Raw genomic sequence first — 21,675 nt, forward strand, 5'->3', positions numbered from 1 at the left:
CTGCTTTTGCTCCTGAGTAAGATGGTGTGGGATCCATCTGGCACAGAGCTTCCTGACACCAAGGCGGTCATGCAGGATTGTTTGAACCTGACTCATACCAATACCCAGTGTTGCACTAATAACTGCATATGTCACCCAGTTATCCTCCTCTATCATGCGATGCACTCTGTCGATGTTTTCTTGAGAAGTTGCTGTCACAGGACGACCATCACGTAATTCATCACTGAGTTTCTGACGTCCACGTGAAAATTCTAAAAACCAATTAAACACAGTCGCATGGCATGGAGTTTCCCCCTGAAATGCATTTCGGAGCCTTTCATAACATTGCTGCTGCGTTAAACCTGCTCGAAAATCGTAAAAAACTTTGCTCTGAAGTGCTCCCGTGTTAAATCCATTTTACTGTACACACACGACAATAATTGACTAATTTCTGGCACACAACAATTAACAACTATAAATTCTGCAGAATTATAACACTTCACAGAATACTAACTTCAACATATCCTAGAGACAATGTATTGCTGCAATCAGTGTTGCCGCATCTAAAAACTTTTAGTGTCACCCACGTAGTAGGGATGGCCAGATCCGGATCCTAAATCTGGATCCAGATCTGTTTGGCCATCCCACATGAGCGCTTCTTTGGAAAGTAAGAATGTGTTTATGTTACCTGCTAATACACACACACACACACACATATATATATATATATATATATTCATAGTGCGCGTGCACGATTTGTAATTAATACACTTACAAGGGAGGTTATCTAAGTGTCCCTCTCCATGAAATTTGGCAGGTGTACAGAGGGGCCCAAAGGAAGAAGTACATGTTCTTGTGTTTCAGCTAAAAAACTGATTTAGGGGGCAACCCCCCACCCCCTCTCAAATGTCAAGATGAGGAGAAATTGAAGTGGGGATCAGACCCCGAAACCACATGCATATGGCATAGGAAGAAACAGGGGGCATAGGGTCCCTCTATACACATGCCAAATTTCATGGAAATCGGAGGGGGACACAGGAGTCAGATCCGCACATCAATTTGTCCTCATCTTGACATTTGAGACGGATTTTGCACCCTAAAACAGTTTTTAGCCGAAGCAAAAAAACACGTGTCTTCCTTTGGACCCCTCTATACACCTGCCAAGTTTCATGAAAATCGGAGGGGGGACACAGGGGTCAAATGCCCACTTCAATTTGTCCTCATTTTGACATTTGAGGGGGGTTTTGCCCCCTAAAACAGTTTTTTAGCTGAAACAAAAAAAAAACACATATTTCTTCCTTTGGGCCCCTCTATACACCTGCCAAGTTTCATGGAAATCGGAGAGGACACAGGGGTCAGATCCTCACTTCAATTTGTTTTCATCTTGACATAGAGGAAGGGGGGAGGGGTTGCCCCCTAGAACAGTTTTTTAGCCGAAACAAAAAAACATGTATTTCTTCCTTTGGGCCCCTCTAGACACCTGTCAAGTTTCATGGAAATTGGAGGGGGACACTTAAATAACCTCCCTTGTTAGTCTTACACTTTGTAATTATATAACAATACATATATTACAATGTTTTATTTTAATTTTTAAAACTGTAACTGTAGAACAATTGTATAATTTTTGTATAACATTTCTATCTTGTTAAATGTGTTAAAGGTTTCATCCTAAAATGGAATGTCTCACATTTATGTGTGTTTCCATTTCCAATACATTCGAATGAATACATATTCGTTTCAATAGCATTTACAAAATCACCTCTGACATTTTATGTTAAACAAGTAAGATTATTTTTGTGCATGAGTGTGTTAGCCGATGAATAGCAAATTATTTTAGGAACAATACTTGAAAAAAATCTTGTAGGACTAACAAATGAAAAATTTCTTTGTAATAGAAGATCATAATACCTTTTAAGGTGTGGTAATATTATAATGGGATTGAGATATGAAACTATCGGATCCAGATCCGAATTTTGTCCAGATCCGTTTGGCCATCCCTAATATATAGTTCTTGGTTCATTCTGTTCAAGTATTTTAACTGACTATTTGCAATACTGGATAGGAAACAATCCACACTCCTCGTTTATTTGCAACAAAAGACAAGCAAGATTGATAAAGGCATTCATCAATATTCAAAAGTGCTTTCACTTAATAGTGTTTAGTGCAACCTCTGTGGTGAAACAGTTAACACAGCATGCTATGATGCTATGGGTCCTGAGTTTCAATTCCAGCCTGGACGTGGGTGTTCATCAATTTCATCATATCATCACTCATCCTCATTAACCATAAGTGCCAGCAAAGTGAAGTAAAATAAACCAAACATGGTTTTCTGCAAGTTTTCTATGGTCTGAAATGGGAACATTGCCGGTCCTGGGTGGGTGAAAGGCCTACAAGCAAAATTTTTCAGAGGTCTAAAGAAATAATTTGGTACACGGCTGGAAACAAATACAACCGAGAACTGTATCATCATTGTAGTTTTAAGTTACAACAATGGAGCAGGGCTGCCAACTTCAAAAGAATAGAATTATAATAGAAACTATTTCTCATTTAAAAGGAATCAAAGTGGACAAATAAGCATCTCGAAAGCATTTCTTAGGGAAGTGAATTATTTTATTAAAAAACAGAGCTGTCTCAGAAACACAGGATGTCTTGTAACCCTAGTCATGGTAATGTTTGGTTTGATTTGAGTTTTAAGTCCACTTATGCACAGAAGGGTAATCGGGACTGGACATACTGTTTAAAGTGGGATCTGAACCACTACGGGCTTCCACTAGGTATCAAAACCCAGGACTCCTTCATTAAAAGGTGACGACATTACCACTACGCCAATGGGAAGAGTCTGGAAATGTTATTCTTCATGAATGTTGAATTTCTTGAAAAAGAGAATTGGTAAAATAGCTGAGAGAAGAAAAAACTTCTAGGGGTTGCATAGGTCTACTGACATTGCAGAAAGCTACTCTAACAACTCCATTACACAGACTGGCATGAAAAAAAATATGTCTGAAACAGGTCTTCAAGAATATTATTGATTCTTTGATTGATTCATTTTATTTAATTCACATTTCTGCCACTTCTTGCTAATTGCGAAGATGAGAATGAATGATGACATGATGAGACTGATGAATGGGACACTCACAAATATCCATGCCCAGGCCAGGATTTGAACCTGCGACCCCTGGCATCATAGCGTGATGTGGTAACCACCCCGTCACTAAGGCTGGCTGGCTGGGATTTGAACCTGGGACCTCTAGCATCCAACCAAACAAACACACACACATATATATATATATCAATATCAACAAACTTGGAGTTTCTGTATGGTTTAGAAAATTACTGATATAATTTTAAAGGATTCTAAATTTTCTTTACCCCAAAATCAACTAACTCCAGCATGTTGCACAATGTGCTTCTTTAGATGTTGCATTCTCACAAAAGATTTGGCACATACCTGGCATGTGAATAAGCGTTTAGCTGTATGAAAACTTTCATGAGCTTTCAAAGTACTAGACAATGAAAATGTCATATCACAATGATGGCACTTGATAGCAGGGCTTCGAGTGTGGACCTTCGTGTGTTTCTTCAGATCACTCTGAGTCGAGAATGCCATGTGGCACAAATCACAAAGAAAAGGGCGTTCGTTCGTATGTCCTCTCACGTGAGCTATAAAGTGCCCCTTATGGTAGAACGGTTTTCCACAGTGGTCGCACAGGAAACGAAAATTACCCGTGTGGATCTTCATGTGGGTGTGAAGGTTCCACTGCAGAGTAAAATCCTTGTTGCAGATTTCACAAGTATACAACTGGCTTTTGTTGTGAGTATGTATATGTGCTCTAAGGTATTTTTTCTTGACAAAAACTTTCGGACACTGTTCACACTGATACGAACCCTCCGCATGCGTAACCTTGTGAATCTTTAGCTCAACTTCTGTGGAGAATTTCTCTCTGCAAGTTGCACATGTGAACTCAAGAGGATTAGTATGGACGTGCGAATGTCTCACGAGAGTCTGCTTCTTAGTGAAGGATTTTCCACACTCATTGCACGAGAATGGACGCTCCCCCGTGTGGGTTCTCGTATGATCTCGCAGGCTTTGGTTCCTAGAAAATGTTCTTCCGCAATGTTGGCACTTGAAAGGACTTTCTGCATGGTGACTGTACGTGTGAGCCACGAGGCTGTCTTTCGATGAAAAGGCTTGCTCACAGAGGAGACAGCTGAAAGGCTTTTCACCTGTATGCCTGCGCAAATGTCTCGCAAGGTGTCTTTCTGCAGAAAAGCTCTTCCCGCAGTATGTACACACAAACTTACTTCCTGCATGAAGTCTCATGTGTATTATGGAGTTCCTCTTTGTTGAAAATGATTTTCCGCACTCTTTACACATGAACGGACGTTCCCCTGTGTGGCTCCGTGTATGTTCCTCCAGATCTCGATTCCGACAAAATGATTTGAAGCACTCCTGGCACTGGAAAACATGCTTACTCTGTTGACCAAGCTGATGACCTTGGACATGGCTGGAAAATAAATACAGAGGAATCATTGGCAATTGCTATCACACAGAAAATCATCTACATTGATGCTATGAGTGCTTTTCAAGTCAACAACATGATCATTATCATCATCTAATTCTACTCAAAGTAATGTGGTTTCATTATATGAAGGGCTCGGGTGTAAAACATGGTAACATGGTAAGTGACATTTTGATTATTCTTGAGTTACAAAATAAAATGTGTCATCCTTCAATTTTCGAGTGAAATTGTCATGTCATAAAATTTGCATTGGACTCAGTAAAGGCTTCTGTAATGACTCTGTATTTTTATAATGTTCTCAATTCAGGACCTCCTGCAGGGTGGCCATTCTATGACCATAATACATTTAAGTATAATTTCTGTGGTGTAAGGGTAGTACACCCAACTATCAACCTCACTTCCACAGACTAACGAGACTCTGGCATCTGGACGTACGGCCAGTATAATCCATGTTGATTGATTTGTTTCACTTTACTTCGCTTCTTGTGCCACTTTTGTCTAATTTGCGAAGATGGGGATGACTGACGATATGATGAAATTGATGAATGGACACTCCCAAACATCCATGTCCAGGCCAGGATTCAAACCCCGAGACTCCTGGCATTGTAGTGCAATGTGCTAACCACTTTGCCACGGGGGCTGGCAGTATAATCCTTGTAAGGTTGTGTGCGTGTTATCCTATTTTTTGTCCTTGTATGTGCTTAGTGCCTCAGCTTTTAAACCAAGTAAGAAAATTTTAGTCCGACATTACCGTTATATTAATTATATTTTGGTTATGGTAAGGGGCTGGAGCTGGACCACATATAACATGATGGGTGCAAAATAGCCAAATTGCTGATGCACCCAAAATTAGAATTTTAATTTTAACTTGAAGAATACTTTCCGTTTTTCATGGTGAACTTTCCAAAAATTCAAGGGTACGAGCAGATGTTTTCTCCATTTCAATCTTAAGTATTACAGACTCTCAACAGCCACAGAGATACACACACAAATATATTAATAAGGTAGTGTTTGAGTTGCTGTTTTAAGTCCACTTTATGCACAGTAAGGCTAATCGGGACTGGACCTACAGTTTAAAGTGGGATCCGAACCACTTGTGCCTCCACCGGGTATCAAACCCGGGACCCCTTGATTACAAGGCAAAGACGCTACCACTGCGCCATGGAGGAGGCCCAAATATATTAATAAGGGTCCTTGTAATTGCAATATATCCAAAAATTCTCTCAATTCAATTAAACTATATAGGCCAACTTAAAATATTTAATTCAAGATGCGGATATGTGGGATGTGTGAATCTACAAGAAATTGTTAATTGTATGAGAATTTCAAACTCATTTTTCCTTATGAACTCCAAGATATCTTAGTTTGCAATAATCTGTAGTCTGTCAGACAGATTGTTCTTTAAAGTTCAGTAAGAAAGTAAACATATTGAGGGAATTCTGTTTTACTTTCCAGGCAGCTTTATTTTCCTTACTCAATACAAATAAAAACTACACTGTGAAAAACTTGCCCGAGGGCATTTATAAATATGTATAAATTCAATAGCATTTGGAATAATAAAAGTTGCAAAGCAGAATTCACACATAATTCCCAGAGCCAAAAAATCAAGCTAAATTCCTGGATTAAGTGATTCCCAGTGACCAACCACCCTGATCTACCTGAAACTTGTAAAATAACGTTTCTGTCCTCAGTTCAGGAAATCAGCAAAATGTATCTTCAGAAGCCTTAAAAAATGGTTTGATTGATTGATTTGGTGTTTTAAGTCCACTTTATGCACAGTAAGGCTAATCGGGACTGGACCTACAGTTTCAAGTGGGATCCGAACCACTATGTGCCTCCACCGGGTTCGAACCCGGGATCCCTTGATCCTTAAAAAATGGTGATTGCATAAATATAATGCACAGTACGTATGTTAATCATACAGTTTCTTTTCAATGGGGGGGGGGGGTTAGGAGGAGGAGCAAGATCCGTAGACTGCTAGTTTCCCCTTCTGTTGAAGGTATGGTCATAACTCGACTTCTTTTCAGCCCGCATGTTTACAGCCCCAGCAGGATCTCTGTGACATCATCAGGATGAGACTTCGAGTATCTGCTATTTCAAACACTGTAAAGCATTTAACGCTCTTGTTTTTAAGAGAAAAACACATATTGAAGAGCATCGCAACACAACTTACACAGAATACATGAATGTGATGGTGCATAGAAAAAATTATAAGCAAGCAAAATCACAAATTTACTCACGGTTAGTGCTGGAAAGAAAAAGAGCAGCAGTGGATCCATTGTTTTTGCTTGATGGTATTCATTCCTTTTAATTTTTGGATCCTGTGGTTCAAATATAGAATTCGGAAAAAATAATGTTCTTCCTTGACAAAACACGAAGTACTTTCTGTTGTTTTGTATTTACTATTTTTTTCATTTTGTATTGAACGAAGGACGTATTTAGAGGGATCCAGGAGGTCCGGACCAACCCCCTCCCCCCTTGAAAGACTTATCAAGTACTAAAAATTAGATAAGGAAAAATATATCCGTTTAGCCTTTGTTGTGTAATTTCCTCTGAACTTATTGGAAGCCATGGATTATATTGGGATTATATGGCTTTGAAGGACATTACAAAGAAGATTTATGTACACTACTAATCAATATGCATAAAATATTAATCAGAAACTTACTTTAATCAGAGCAGGAAGGAAGTATTTAAGGGGTCCAAACTCCCCCTCCCCATCCGAAAGACTAATTAAGTGCAAAAATTAAGCAATTAAAATATTAGCATTTGTTGCATAATCGTTGGTTATTAATTCTCTTTGAACATTTTAGAAGGCAAGGAATATATTGGGATCATACGGCATTGAATTACATTACAAGGAAAATTTATGTACATTATTATTCAAAATAAGATGCATAAAATATTAATCAGAAACTTACTTTTCTCAAACTACATGTAACATCATTTTTGTTATTCGATAAATATTCAATTCTTCATCTATTTGACATTAATTTCATTTCCAGGGCACTTGCATTTATGTAAATTATTCCAATCTTAACTACAGGTAAGCTACGTAATGAATATGCGCTGTTATATATCTATTCTTATACAGTCTTTTTATCTAATCGTATAATAATAATATAATATTAATTTAAGTATTGTAATTAGTATCAATTTGATTTAATATAATTATTTTAATTAAAACATTATTATTATTATTATTATTCCTGAGACACTTGGATTATTATTCCCTCCCCCCCGAAACATATTTCTAGATACGTGTCTGTATTGAACAGACGAATCATAGGAGTAATCAAGATTCTTGTTCTTGATCTGACAGACACACTTACTCAGAACATTTTCCTAGCAATCTTGCCTTCACACTAAGGATGGCCAAAAAATATCCAGATTCCGAAAAAAAAAAAATCTCGATTCGGAAATTTTACTATCTGAATTTCGGGGATAGAGGTTTATATATAAGCACTTTCCATTTTTCATGTCAAATTTATTAACAAAGCTCTTAATGTGCTGCACTTTAAGTATCGATTTTATCGCCCAGAGTTTCCTCCAAGTACCCACTTTATACGATGCTGGTTGTGCGCCGGGGCCGCTTGAACATGTGCAAAAAATCCCGGTTCTCCTACTGGGGATCGAACCCGAGTCTCCAGAATGGTAGTCAGATATTATACTCCATAAAAAGAAAAAGTCCGCATTTGACAACCCCAACTTCACACGTCTTGTAAGAACACTGTTATTGTCACTAAGCTAGTGTAACTGGGATTATCACTGTAGGAACGGCGCCTTTCTTCAGACTCTTCTTTGCTGTAATTCCTACTAATTCGGATTATAAATCACATTCGTAACACACAGGTATAAAAACAAAAATAGCAACCTGAAATTTGTCTTTCAATAGCATTTGCTCAGAACTTCTCATCGGACGGAAATATGTGGTAAACAATATGGGAATTTTTTGTTTTTATATATATATATTTATGTGCTTGCAGCACAGCGATACATTATTTATTGTCACCCAGACACTACAATATGAAACACATAAAAAAATTACTGGAAATACACAAATACAAGCGCAAGGAAAGAACAGAGAAACAAGTTTCTCTTACTAAATCTAGCAGATACCAAACTTTCCACAGCGATCTGTCATTAGTATGATGTCACTGTTTTACAACCACCTCAGCTTGCTCAAAAGGGTCGTTATGAACAGACCTTCCAATGCAGGAGGCAAACAAGTCAAAGGACCTTGGAGCAGGAGGAGGATGCTGTAGAATATATTTTTTTTATCCTCCCCAATGAAAAAGGAAGTGAAAGAATATACAGTATTGGCCCCGAATATAAGCCACACATTTTATTCAAATTTCAATTGTGAAAAGTTTGGATGCATCTTATATTCGCGACCTTTAAAACATTATGACATTTTGTCGAATCATATGCTGTTAAAAATGTGCTGATTTCTCATTTGAAATAACGATAATGCAACAACAGGATTGTAGAAACTGGCCGCATTGTAGATACCATAATGTTATACAACAATATCATTGTTGTCTCTAACTGAGCATTGTAAAAACTGCAGTGGCGATGCTACATAAAGGGCAACTAGGGCACTGCCCCACAACAATTTTAACATAAAAAGTTCATCTGAAGAGACGATCGGTATATACGTGTAAATATTTTTTTTGTTTTTTTCCCTCAACCCCTACGTTGCTGCAACCAGACTTACAGGGTATGCACCCTGTGCGAGGTTAATATATTTCTCCGTCCTGTTGGAGAGAGTCCAATCTCGGCTCTGCCCCGGAGACGTGACGTCACTGACTGACCCAAATATTTACAGCATAGGCAAGGGACGGTCCCCTCACAATGGAAACGCGCAAAATTCGTAGCCGTCTCTGGGCAGTTAAGGAGGTGCCCTGTCCATTCATGTTTCCCTCGTTCACCGTTCAGTGTTTCCAACGCTTGGCAGGCAGTTCATTCGTTCTTCCAGCCTGCAGCAATAAGATAGATAAGGGGATAAGATAGGGGAGGGGTCATTACGTTACACAAACTTTATAAATATCACACAAATACTACATTTTTCTACATCTTTTAAAATATATCTTGAAGTGTTAATTGACTGATACTGACATCATCCCTTACACACTCCATACTGCTATAGATTATACAGATATTTATATCACACATAAAGTGCAGAATATTCAATCACAGTGCCTACAGTATGTACATTCCGTCCCGGCCGAATCAATGAAACTCTCCTTCGTTCCCAAAACTTGGGAGCTGTTGACCTTTGATGCAGATGCAAAGGAAATTTCTGAATAAATGGAGACCACAACAGAGGCAGTGAAGGTACAGATAAAAAGCTCCCGCATGAAATAACTTTTTCTTGTATGTACGCATTGCTTGCATTGTAGAATTATTTTCCTGTAGTTTACGGTTATTACAAGCATAAGAATTTTTAGAAGTTTTAATTTCAAAATTGTTTTTAAATCAACAAGAAGTTTGGAATGTACATTTAATGAATTCAAAATGAGAAACTCTCTACCAGATGTGGAAACCACAGGAATATATAATATAAGTTGTTCATGTTCAAAGGATTATGTGGGACAAACAGCAAGGAAAATGGCAATAAGATGGCACGAACACGATTTGGACATTATAAATCTAAACCCAACAACAGGTTTGTCAACTCATATCACCGAAGAGAAGCATTTGATTAAAAAGAGAAGGGTTTTAAAAAGATTAACGGGAAACACAGAGTTGAATGTCTGGGAAGCTTCGTTCATTGCAGAAGAACACTGGAATAAATTAAATAATGAAAATGGTAACATAGATCCAGTATGGAGTTTTCTTTTTCACAAATAGGGTAAGACACCATCTTTAAAATTTAATGTAACAGAAAACATCAAGAAACTTTGTGAAAACAATGATGAATTTGAATTACCTGATGATATTTGGGATTCATTAAAAAACAAAAAACAGACTGCTTCTTTTCACAGTTAAGTTGCTATATTACAACAATGTACCCACATAGCATAGCATAGTTAACTTACATGCTATCTGGGTAACATTGACAACATCCATTATATAAGGGATTCTTTTTGTTTAAAAAATTACTAACCATTGTTATAACTGTATCTTTAGTCAAAATGAAAATAAATGTCTGATGAAGGGAGCGTGTTCTCCTGAAACGTCACAACGAAAAACTGTTTTCTTATGCTTGCAATAAACGTAAACTACATTGGGGGTTCCTTAGTAAAAAAATTATTGGAAGTACTACAACGTATATATATATATATATATTACTGATGACATCAGAGGGTAACGGATGTACAACAATTAGCTAACCCCCCCCCCTTCTTGAAGTGTTTAACAATTGAAACAAAATTAAACTACCCTATCACACTATAGCTAAAAATCTAACATAATCTCTAACACTCAACAGGTGTGAACTATGTGGGAAATTTGTCTCGGTTCTTATTTGAATATGAAAAGACTTCGGCCCACTTTGAAAACATTTGGTGAGAAGTTACATTTTAAATACTACACATAAATTAATGTTAGTGGTAAAAGTTCATGAATTACCAATTTTCCTTGTTCGCATGGCAAAAAAAAAAAAGACTGTCCGAACAACTTAATCTTCCTACTGAATTCATAACAAATTTATACTCTAAAGATTCCGACAAACGGTATATCTGTAAAGGAGTGAGATGAGGGAATTTTTTTTCCTATTTTAGGCGATATGGGAGCAAGTAACTTCATACAGTATTTCTGAGAGCCCACACATTAAGTTGCCATGGCCTCTTTAATTGAGCCAATACGCCCTGCCCTGCTTACTATCGCAGACATTGTCTTAGGATATGTTACTGGGAACCCACTCGACCATGTTCCACATGAAAATAAATACATAAATAAAACAGTCGTGAAGTTGCCCGTGGTGTCTCCTGACTCGTAAATTAGGTACAGTAACTCTATTGATACATATTCAAAGTTCACCGATCGGGGTTTTCTATTTAGTGCTCACCTCAGTGAATTTCGAGTTCAAATTTTGTGATTGTAGACCTACATTTTGCCTATTTCGTTTTTTTTTTTTTGTTTTTTTTTTAATAACCGGCACTATGTGTTGAATTTCTGAAATTATATAAAAATTTCAGGAGTGCAGGGAAAACATTGCGGGGCCCCTACATCCTGCCCCACCACATTGTGGGGGTTGTGGGGGCAGCCACTACTGCTGTTCATATTCTGTGGATTTATCTTTTAAAGTTGTGAGCTGTCTACATTTTCGCTCTTCGCTGCAAACAAATTATACAAAAAAATTACAATCGGCATCAAACATGTGAGGTGATATAATACAAAAGTACATTATTTCACCATAACACATCTGCATCATCAAAAATAACAGAAAATTTTCAGGAACAAAGAAGATTGAAGAATCAACAGATAGCAGTCAGGCTAACGTTTGTTACATAAAATTTACCTGCATTATAATCTTGCTACATCAAAATGCAAATGCTAACAAGATCAACATCTGTAAAATGAAAGATAATATTAAAAATGATAAACTCTTCTTCACCAACCTTTCCAGTAATTGTGATGATGTTGTCAACATATTTTAATTATCAATCAGTACAACTGGACTACAACTTTTGCTATCGTATTCTTTCTAAAACCTAGCTTCAAAAAGTGAAAATTAAATGTATTACCTACGAGGAGTCTATGTGGAGAACTGAAATTGCAAGAAACCGTAATTTTGTACCAGACTGAGAATCATAAGGATGAGAGGAACACGTTTTCGAACTGAATCTTTTTCGGAAGTGGAATTGCAAGAACTGAATTCGGAAGTGGAAATGAACCAATTATTCATTTAGCAACTTTTTCTCATGCAGATTCCATGCACATAAATTCCAGATGATCTACAAAATTCCCTGACATTTCCCCATTTTCAAGATGCATAGCAAACCTGTATACTTTTCAATTACAGTGAATTCTGGGGACAAAATCTTCCATTTTAATTATACTGTAAACATCTTTCACAAGTTTTTTTTTTATTTATTTTGATTTGCTTTATTTTACTTAGCTTTATTTTGCCACTTTTGGCTAATTTGCAAAGATGGAGATGAGTGATGACATGATGAAATTGATGAATGGACACTCACAAACATCCATGCCCAGGCCGGGATTCGAACTCGGGACTCCTAGCATCATAGCACGATGTGCTAACTATTCCACCACGGGGGCCGGCTCTTTATTAAGTTTGTTTTGGTAAAGAAGGCAAGAGCTTGATATTACAACATGAAGTTAAGAAATAAATGAACAATATATATTACCTATATAACGATGGTGAACATGTGGTTTCATATGATTCATCAATAATTTCGATTTTCTCCCTATGAGGAGGTAACAATTCTTGTTCGACAACGCTACAACCAGCAGCTGTGTCATCATTTGGGAAAACTAGTTGGTCGCTGGCATCAGATTTCGCATCATCTGTCTCTGGTGATATGGTATCTTCTGGAAGTTGGAGCTCACTCTTGATAATTAATGTAATTGTTGGTTCGGCCTCAACTAAGCCATCTTCCATTGTTCATTCTCAGGTGCAACAAATTTATGACTGCTTAGACGAATTTCAAGGCTTGTACCATCTGTAAGCAAAAGCAGTACATGAGACCTACGAAATTATATCTGTAACTATTGATCTGTGCTGACAATTCTTTCAACTGAGCCCTGTACACATTCTCACAGATTCCAATACCCAGGGGTAGACAACTACAGGGTGCACCTGAATACTTTCACCTGGTACCTGAATTTTCAAATCCACTTCTATTATTTTTCTAATAATTCTAACCCACTTATGGAAATTCCCATTACCTTTTTCTTTTAAATAAGGAGTACAGTACATGGTTTTTCATGTTTATGTGTTTTCACTATCATGTGTGTCATTAAATTAAAATATTAACATGCCATTATAAATTTTTGCAATCCATTATAAAATTTTGCAATGTTGCTACATGAAATTTTAAATCTAGTGATATGTTAGAGTCAGCCACATATTAGAATGCCTTGCATAGCTATTCGTTATGTTACCCGTGAAACCTTCTTCAGGAAGGCCACTTCAGTGCAAGAATTAATTACATCCAATCCAATCTTGTATTAATTATAAAATTAAAGGTTTCACGGTCACATTTCAAAATGTTTAGTTGGATTCATGGCTTTCCTAGCTTGTATTTGCAAAAAAATATATGTCTACTTCTGAGAAAAAAGGGCTGGTGACTGAATTTTTAAAATTTTGTCTACCCCTGGTGATACCAATGCTTGAACTCTGTAATAGTGAAAACTTTGTTCAAAATATTGATTAATATTTGTGGGTAAGGATTGCATTCCAATTATGAGCATCAATTTATCATAGTTTTGTTTTATATTATTCAAGAATTACATAAGACTATTAAATACCTCTTCTGTAATCAAACAAAATAGATTTTTCCACACAATATTTGTGGAAAATCAATGGAATCTTCGAATTGTGCAGGACTCTGCAAATGTATCGTGTGGCATTTTTACAGCCCCAGTGAAAGACCAAGATGCCATAAAGGTTATCAGCTGGTATCGATACATCTGCATTTGTATTGGCTCAGCTCTAGCGTTGTATTATGTCTAGTCCTGTAACTATTGAAAACATCAATCCTGTTCATAGTGTTTCATACATATGTTCATTAGCATAAATGTTTTAGGCACAAATAATAAACAATGGCAATGCTAAGAGGTCAGGAGCACATGGACTGGACCCTCCCCAAAAATCCAGCAAGCTTCCGTGCTGCACATGCTTACTATCATGCATGTGTAGAAGGAACCTATATTTCTTTTGAATGTTAGAATTTGTGAAGATGTCACTGGAAGAAAATCTGAATATAAAATCCATCACTAAAACTTAGAAGTCGAGACCACCTCAGTGATCGAACATGTTCAGTGACTGACAAATGATCTTGCCACCAAAAGTTCTGGGTTTCAGTCCCTTCCTCAATTTCATTTAATGCCCATTCATCATCATTGCAATTAACCAAGAGCGGCACAAAATGGACATAAATACCAATAGAAATTCAGAACTTCACACAATACAAGCAATTTCTGATGCTAACAAACAGAAAAAGTGTAAAATATTGTGCGGGTGATTGTGTGATCAGCAAAAGTAGTTTTGTTTTCCAAGCCTATCTATTTTAAAATCTACATTCCATGGCAGACTAGCCCTTCGAGGATCCACGGTCTGCCAGGCAGCTTAGGTGAAGTGTGGTCAAAGCATCGAGTCCCATCGCTGCTTTTCAAGTAGCTTCTCAATTGTTCTCACGATGTTGGGTCAACACTGAAATTTTGGGGACACCCAGCAGGTATTGAATCAGGGCCTGCTCCTACCAAAGGTGAGAGTACTATGTGAGAGCTCCTATCTACATCGCTGATATTAATAAAATTCGGATACAAAGGAAGTGAAAGAAAAATTCTCCACTACCAAGCAAAGTTGCATTAAGTATTTTCAACACTGGGTGAGTACTATAATTTTAAAATATTTCTTTATTTTCTTGGTTTTGTTTATTTTGTCTGGTCAGTTGGTCGTGAGAAATAAACAACTGCGTGTGGTAGTCAGACACCCTAGAATGGACGATTCCATCTCCTTTGCTTGGTGTACACAAATGCTATTATTTCTGTTTCTTTACACTGTTTATAAAATTGCACGCAAAATGTAACTCACTCACAGGAAAAAAAATATCAATCCTGTATAAAATGTACACCCTTCTCTACAACAAAATTCTTGTATCTTAGCACAGATTTGAGTTCTGTATTTGACCTTATTTATATCTCTATTCTACTGAATAATTTGGTGCTACTATGAACCAATAGGAGGCCAAAGTCAACCCAAACGTTAGTGTCATAAGAGAGAAGGGAAAAGGAGGAGAAGAAGGACAATTATTGGACATTTTGAAAATACAAAAAAGAAATTATATAACACAATTGTATCTAAATCAGAAGTATGAGGTGTATTCTTTAAGTAAGCTACATTTGTCAATAACTTGTAACATTACGCACAGGCGTAGTACTGCACATGCACACGGACTCCCGGCATCCCTTGCACACAAGCAGACATCATTTGCAGCCACATTGTCAGTGTATGTGCTTTGTACTGTGTGATTGCAATGTTTAAGACAATCAGTCGCCCGCTGACTGTGAGATACTGTCAGTGATCTAGTTCTTGGCAGCAGCAGACATTCATCGCCAGATTTGTGAAGTGTATGGCCCTAATGCAATGAGTGATAAAGTGCAGAAATGGGTGAGAATGTTTAAGGACAGGTGGGAGAATGTGTCTGATGGGCCAAGCTTAGGTCAGCCATGTGTAACCTGTGATTATTTCGTGCATGCAGTAGATGCCAAAATACATGAAAAAAGGCTATTCACAAACTAAAGAAGGGCCTCCCTGATGGTGCAGTGGTACCATCGTTGCCTTGTAATCTAGAGGTCATGGGTTCGATACCCAGTGGATGCACATAGTGGTTCGGATCCCATTTTAAATTCTACGTCATCCCGATTGGCCTTTATGTACATAAAGTGGATTTAAAACAACAAATCAACAAACTGAAGAAGTTCCTTGGCTTTTTTACGTAATTGATTGATTTGCTTTATCTTGCTTTGATTCTTGTGCCACTTTAGCTAATTTGAGAAGATGGGGATGAGTGATGATATGAAATTGGTGACCAAACATCCATGCCCAGGCTGGGAGAAGTTCCTTGGCGATAACAAAGAAGTGAAAACGGGAGTTGAGGAATAGCTTCCGTCGCAGGCGGCTAACTTCAATGTGGAAGGTCCGCAAAAGCTCATCGTAAGTTATGAAAAATAATACTATTTGGAAAAATAGATGTAGAATCTCAGATAAAATACATTTTTACTAAAAATTTGGCAGTGCAGTTTATTTGGCAAATGGACCTTACTTAAAAAGGAACCCGCCCCCTCAAAATACTTGGAAGGTGCAGATAAAGAATAGGACGTGATAACCAAACCAATGTATATTCTTAGAGTGAATAATATTCTAGCACAGAAAGAAAATTCAAATAAAACATTTTTCTTAAAGCTTATTTTTCTTCCAATAACTCATGGCAATTATTTTAACCTTTAGTGGATGGAAAGAAAAATTTCTTCTCAAAACTCAACTCAAAATAACAAGGAACAAATAACATTACATTCCCTCATCAATATAATCTGTTAATAGTTAATCCCAAAAGTCCTGATTAGTGAACAGAAGGAGAAAAGGAACACTAAAGAGAAAAAATTAAGGAAAAATAATTTCATACATGGGTCATTCCATGCCAATTCAACACAGAAAAGTAATATTTCCAACCCGACCCTCTCCGATTTTTTTCAAATTTGGTGCATTCAATGATCCTCATAAGAGATGGAAAACTATCAATTTGCAGAGGTATATGACAATTGTGAGGAAAGTTACAGGTCTGCAAAGTTTGGAAATTGTGTAAAATTTAAACACGTCTGTCTCGAGATAAATGACTATAATTCTAATCCAATCCAGATACAGCAATGAAAGTTATATAATTGAAAAGGTAATGAGTAGAGCTTTACATTGATATGCAACATGGCCTGTTTCTAAGAATTTTCATGTTCAAGGTCATTGACCTTGACCTTTGACCTTGAATATCTTAAAACACCCCACCTTCCATTTTTTTTAAAAAAATATATTTCATTGTTCCAATATATTACTATAAACTTGGTAAATATCAAGATGGCACACCAAAAGCATCATGCCCAAAAAATATTTTGTCTACATCATTACACTATCAAAATGCTGTAAACAGTCTCTGTAGTAAGCTACGAATGGGTGAATTGTGACCTGTGAATTATTCCAATGGAATCCCTGTACTTCGTCCTGAATGATGAAGGAGTAATTCTCTGCTCAATCACAAACAACATGATATTCATTTACTTTGTATTCTCCTTTAGTGGTTTTAAAGAACTGTGACTGCTGCTGTGTGATAAATGAGTGTGATAGGAACTGTTGTAAACTCGATGCAAACATCTCAATGAAATCGTCTGTTGATTTTGTTATAGTCTCGAGAACTGGTCTGCCTGTAGTTAACCAATATTATATGCAATTTCATGAATGCCATTCCTACCAAAAAGGTCAAACAGATAATCAGTCAGTTTTGTCACACTTGGGACATGCATCTAAGACACATGCTGGAAGAGCAGGATTGCAAGTAACAAATGCTACACAGTGCTTGTATGATGGTACTGTACAGGGTCTGTATTTTAAGTAATGAGAATAAATCCAGAAAACAAAATTTATTACAGATATCGCTACAAACCTTTAGTAGTCTTCAAAGTATGCCCCTTGAGCATCAACACACTTCTGCAGGCGAGTTTTCCACGCGTCGTACGCTCCCTGAAAGTCAGCAACTGGAACATCCTTCAGTGTACGCGTGCAAGCCGCTTTGACCGCATCCAGGGTTCCGTGGTGGTGTCCTTTGAGGGTTGTTTTCACTCTGGGAAAGAGGAAAAAATCTGCAGGGGCAAGGTCGGAGCTGTAGGGAGGCTGAGGAATCGTTATGCCAGATTTCGTCAGCAACTCTCTAACCACGAAGCACGTGTGACATGGCGCATTGTCATGATGGATCACGTCTTCAATGCGTTCCAAAAGATCTTGCGACACGATCCCGCGGTTGTGCAATTGCTCGTTCGTCAAAACTTTAGGGACGAGCTTGGCGCAAATTTTTCTCATCCCAAGATCCTCGGTGATGATTTTGTGATCAACCCTTTTATCGAGTCCTAGCGTATCCGCGATAAACTGCACACTGACACGCCTGTCCGCGTTCAGCAAATCTCGCACACGTTGTTCGTTGTCTCTGGTTCTTGAAGTTGATGGGCGCCCTGCACGGGGTTTGTCCTTCCTCGCTCTCCCGGCCTTCTTTGAACATTTTGTGCCACCGAAACACTTGCGCTTGTGATAAACTGTCACTGCCGAATGCTTGCCGAATCATTTCCAGCGTTGCTGCAACAGATTTTCCAAGGCGCACACAAAATTTGATCGTGTACCTATGTTCCATGCTTTGCTGCATTTTGCTCTTGCACACATTACTTTGCAGACGTCCACGCCAAGCGTTATCATGCCTCAACAGATTCCAGCAGGCAACTGCCGCTTGGAGCACTTTCAAGGTCACACCCCCAACTACCGACTCTAAACAGTCCCAGTGTGCTCTGACGGCTAGTCGCGCCAGAAAAAAAAATATTCTCATTACTTAAAATACAGACCCTGTATGTTCTTCATGCTTCGTTAGTTCTTTTAATTTACACCCTTCAACCATTAACTTGCAATTCTGGTGTGAGACACACTCAAACTGCATGGGTCCCACTGGCATTGGCAAGAACACTTTGCTTTGACCATAACACACAAAATTTTGAGAATCCAATTTTTAAATCTGGGTATGTGTCTTTGAAATATGCATACATTTCCTTAAGATTGTGCAACACTAGCTGCTTCTGCTTATGTACTCGAACTCTATTTTCTTTCACAGAACTACAGTCTTTTTTGGTCAGAATAACAGTGACACGGGCACTGTGTGTTCCATCATTGGTCACACCAGGACTAAAATATAAAATAGATTTTCACTAACCAAGTGCAGATGTTACTTCATATCAACTGTCATTAAATTCAGACTGGATGAGAATTCAAAAAACACTGTAAAACTGGATATATAGCTGTTTACAGCATTTTGATAGTGTAATGATGTAGACAAAATATTTTTTTGGCATGATGCTTTTGGTGTGCCATCTTGATATTTACCATGTTTATAGTAATATATTGGAACAATGAAATATATATATTTTTTAAAAAAAATGGAAGGTGGGGTGTTTTAAGATATTCAAGGTCAAAGGTCAAGGTCAATGACCTTGAACGTGAAAATTCTTAGAAACAGGCCATGTTGCATATCAATGTAAAGCTCTACTCATTACCTTTTCAATTATATAACTTTCATTGCTGTATCTGGATTAGATTAGAATTATAGTCATTCATCTTGAGACAGACGTGTTTAAATTTCACACAATTTCCAAACTTTGCAGACCTGTAACTTTCCTCACAATTGTCATATACCTCTGCAAATTGGTAGTTTTCCATCTCTTATGAGGATCATTGAATGCACCAAATTTGGAAGAAATCGGAGAGGGTCGGCTTGAGTGGTGTGTTGAATTCACATGGAATGAACCACATGTCACCAATTATTCCTGATCAGTCAACAACCTGAATCTGCAACTCCATGTCTAACAAATCCAGTGGCATGTTTGAGTGAGGGGTAGGTTTGCCAATTTTAAATAATAAAATTCCAGGAGATTTTTTTTAGAGCCTTCAAACTTTTAGGATTAAAATTTTCTGGAAGGCTAATGTCCTGATAATCAGCTGTTACTTGCTTGTGCTCTTGCTACTGTCAATAAACTTGATCAAAAAACCTAACAATCATGATTTGTAAGTAAACAAATAAGTAAGTAAAACTAGTAATACTTCCTTTTCTTTTCTCGCAACTCCAAAGAGGCCATGACAACAACCCAAATCCACTTAACACTACTGTAACATACTACAAACTGAATCTATGTAACAAAGCAAAATTGAGTGTTGGGAAATAGAGAAATCTCGAGACTTTGATGTAACAATGACTTTGTTAACATTTCCCATGACTCTTGAGAAGACAATTTGTTGTAACAATGTGTTTAAACTTTCTGTTCCTGCCTTATCCCATTTACTTAAAAAATCCTCATTTTTCATGAATCTTCAAAATAATATTGTAAAATTTAACTGAATGGTTTGCAATATCAAATTTCTGTGCTCGTCAAATTCATAACAAAAGAAAATAAAAAACATCATAAACTAAGTCTCCCCATTCTGGGAGGTAACAAAGTTACCGGTAACTGAAACTGAAAAAGTACAGACTCTTGCTTGATTTTTGTTATTTACTGTCGCTTTCTGCTACTTTTCGGTAATCACGACGATGAGGATGAGTGATGATGTTATGAAATTGATGGAGGGACACTCACAAAGAACACACATACCCATGCCAGGATTTGAACCAAGGTGCTCTGGATTTGTAATGCAGTATGCTAGCCACGGAAGTCGGCTATAGATTCTTGTTACACGCAAAATTATCATATATATGTGTTGTATTTTTTCTGAGTATAGTGAAAAGTACATTTGGATTACAATGATGTGGAGTACATCATGTACATTTAATTACATGTTTTGATTAGCACGTTTGAAAAAATTCCTGATAATGTGACTAAGTTGTCCAATTCCTTTTCAAGCCAGCTGTTAAATAAATTAGAAACTCGTCATCTAAACTCACCAAGAGCCACTACAGGAACCTGTGAACTACAAATTTCTGAAAATTTGGCAAAATTGTCTGGCAACCCCGAAGCAATAAAACGACCAGTTGGAAGATCTTCTTAGTTTTCCATGGAAAAGTGAAGCTTTTTTGATAGTTGTGTGCTGTAGTTGTGCATTTGTCGCGATGAACAGTGTGGATAAATTGTTGGTGCGAAGTTTTTCTACCAGAAGTCTGGATGAAAAATAAACATCAAAAACCTAGGCTGAATTTGAATCTAGAACAAGTGTGTAAGGTGGGAGGTCGTGAGTTCACTCGCAAATTTCCCGTTGAAGGACAGAAGGATGAATTTCAGTTACAAACATGTCTGAAGAAGATTTCTGGTAAGTTTGAAGTTTTTACTGTAGAGCTTCTGGTAACGCAGATATCACCTATCCAGTGAGGTATTTATTTTGTTGCCCTATTTCACATATCAATTAGTCATGTTGCACAGGAAACTTTTTCCGTGTAACTTTTTTACTAGAAATTTTCATGATCAATGTACGTAAATATTAGTCATTGTGCTTATCGAGCTGTGTAAAAATTAACATTCCTTCTTCTGAATTTTCCCCTCTGTTAAGGTAAAAAATGCTACGACTAAATCTGTTAGAATTCTATTACTTCTTCCATCATCTTCGCATTACTGTTAAATAATTATTAATTTATTATAATATGTGCAAACGTGCAGAATATGATATTCGGTAAACACGAACATATCAATTTCTTATTACGTCTGCTATACAAAATTCATCATTTAAACTCACATTACTAGTAGAGCATATTTGTGAGCT

General features: G+C 37.3%; 1 protein-coding gene across 1 annotated transcript in view; it reads right to left on the reverse strand.

The window, feature by feature from the left end:
* Positions 1–1,626: 1,626 nt before the first annotated feature.
* LOC145996862 (uncharacterized) overlaps positions 1,627–21,675 on the reverse strand; it is a 28,631-nt gene continuing 8,582 nt past the window's right edge. The window contains exons 2-3 of the mRNA XM_083133403.1: positions 12,815–13,129; positions 1,627–4,484 (exon numbers count right to left, since the gene is read on the reverse strand). Of these exons, the coding sequence (XP_082989529.1) occupies positions 3,356–4,484; positions 12,815–13,068 (1,383 nt within the window). The 5' untranslated portion in view covers positions 13,069–13,129 and the 3' untranslated portion in view covers positions 1,627–3,355. The remainder of the gene's footprint in view (positions 4,485–12,814; positions 13,130–21,675) is intronic.

The sequence above is a fragment of the Lepisma saccharinum genome, chromosome 13, assembly GCF_977018435.1.
Source record: "Lepisma saccharinum chromosome 13, izLepSacc3.1, whole genome shotgun sequence".
Lineage (NCBI taxonomy): Eukaryota > Metazoa > Arthropoda > Insecta > Zygentoma > Lepismatidae > Lepisma > Lepisma saccharinum.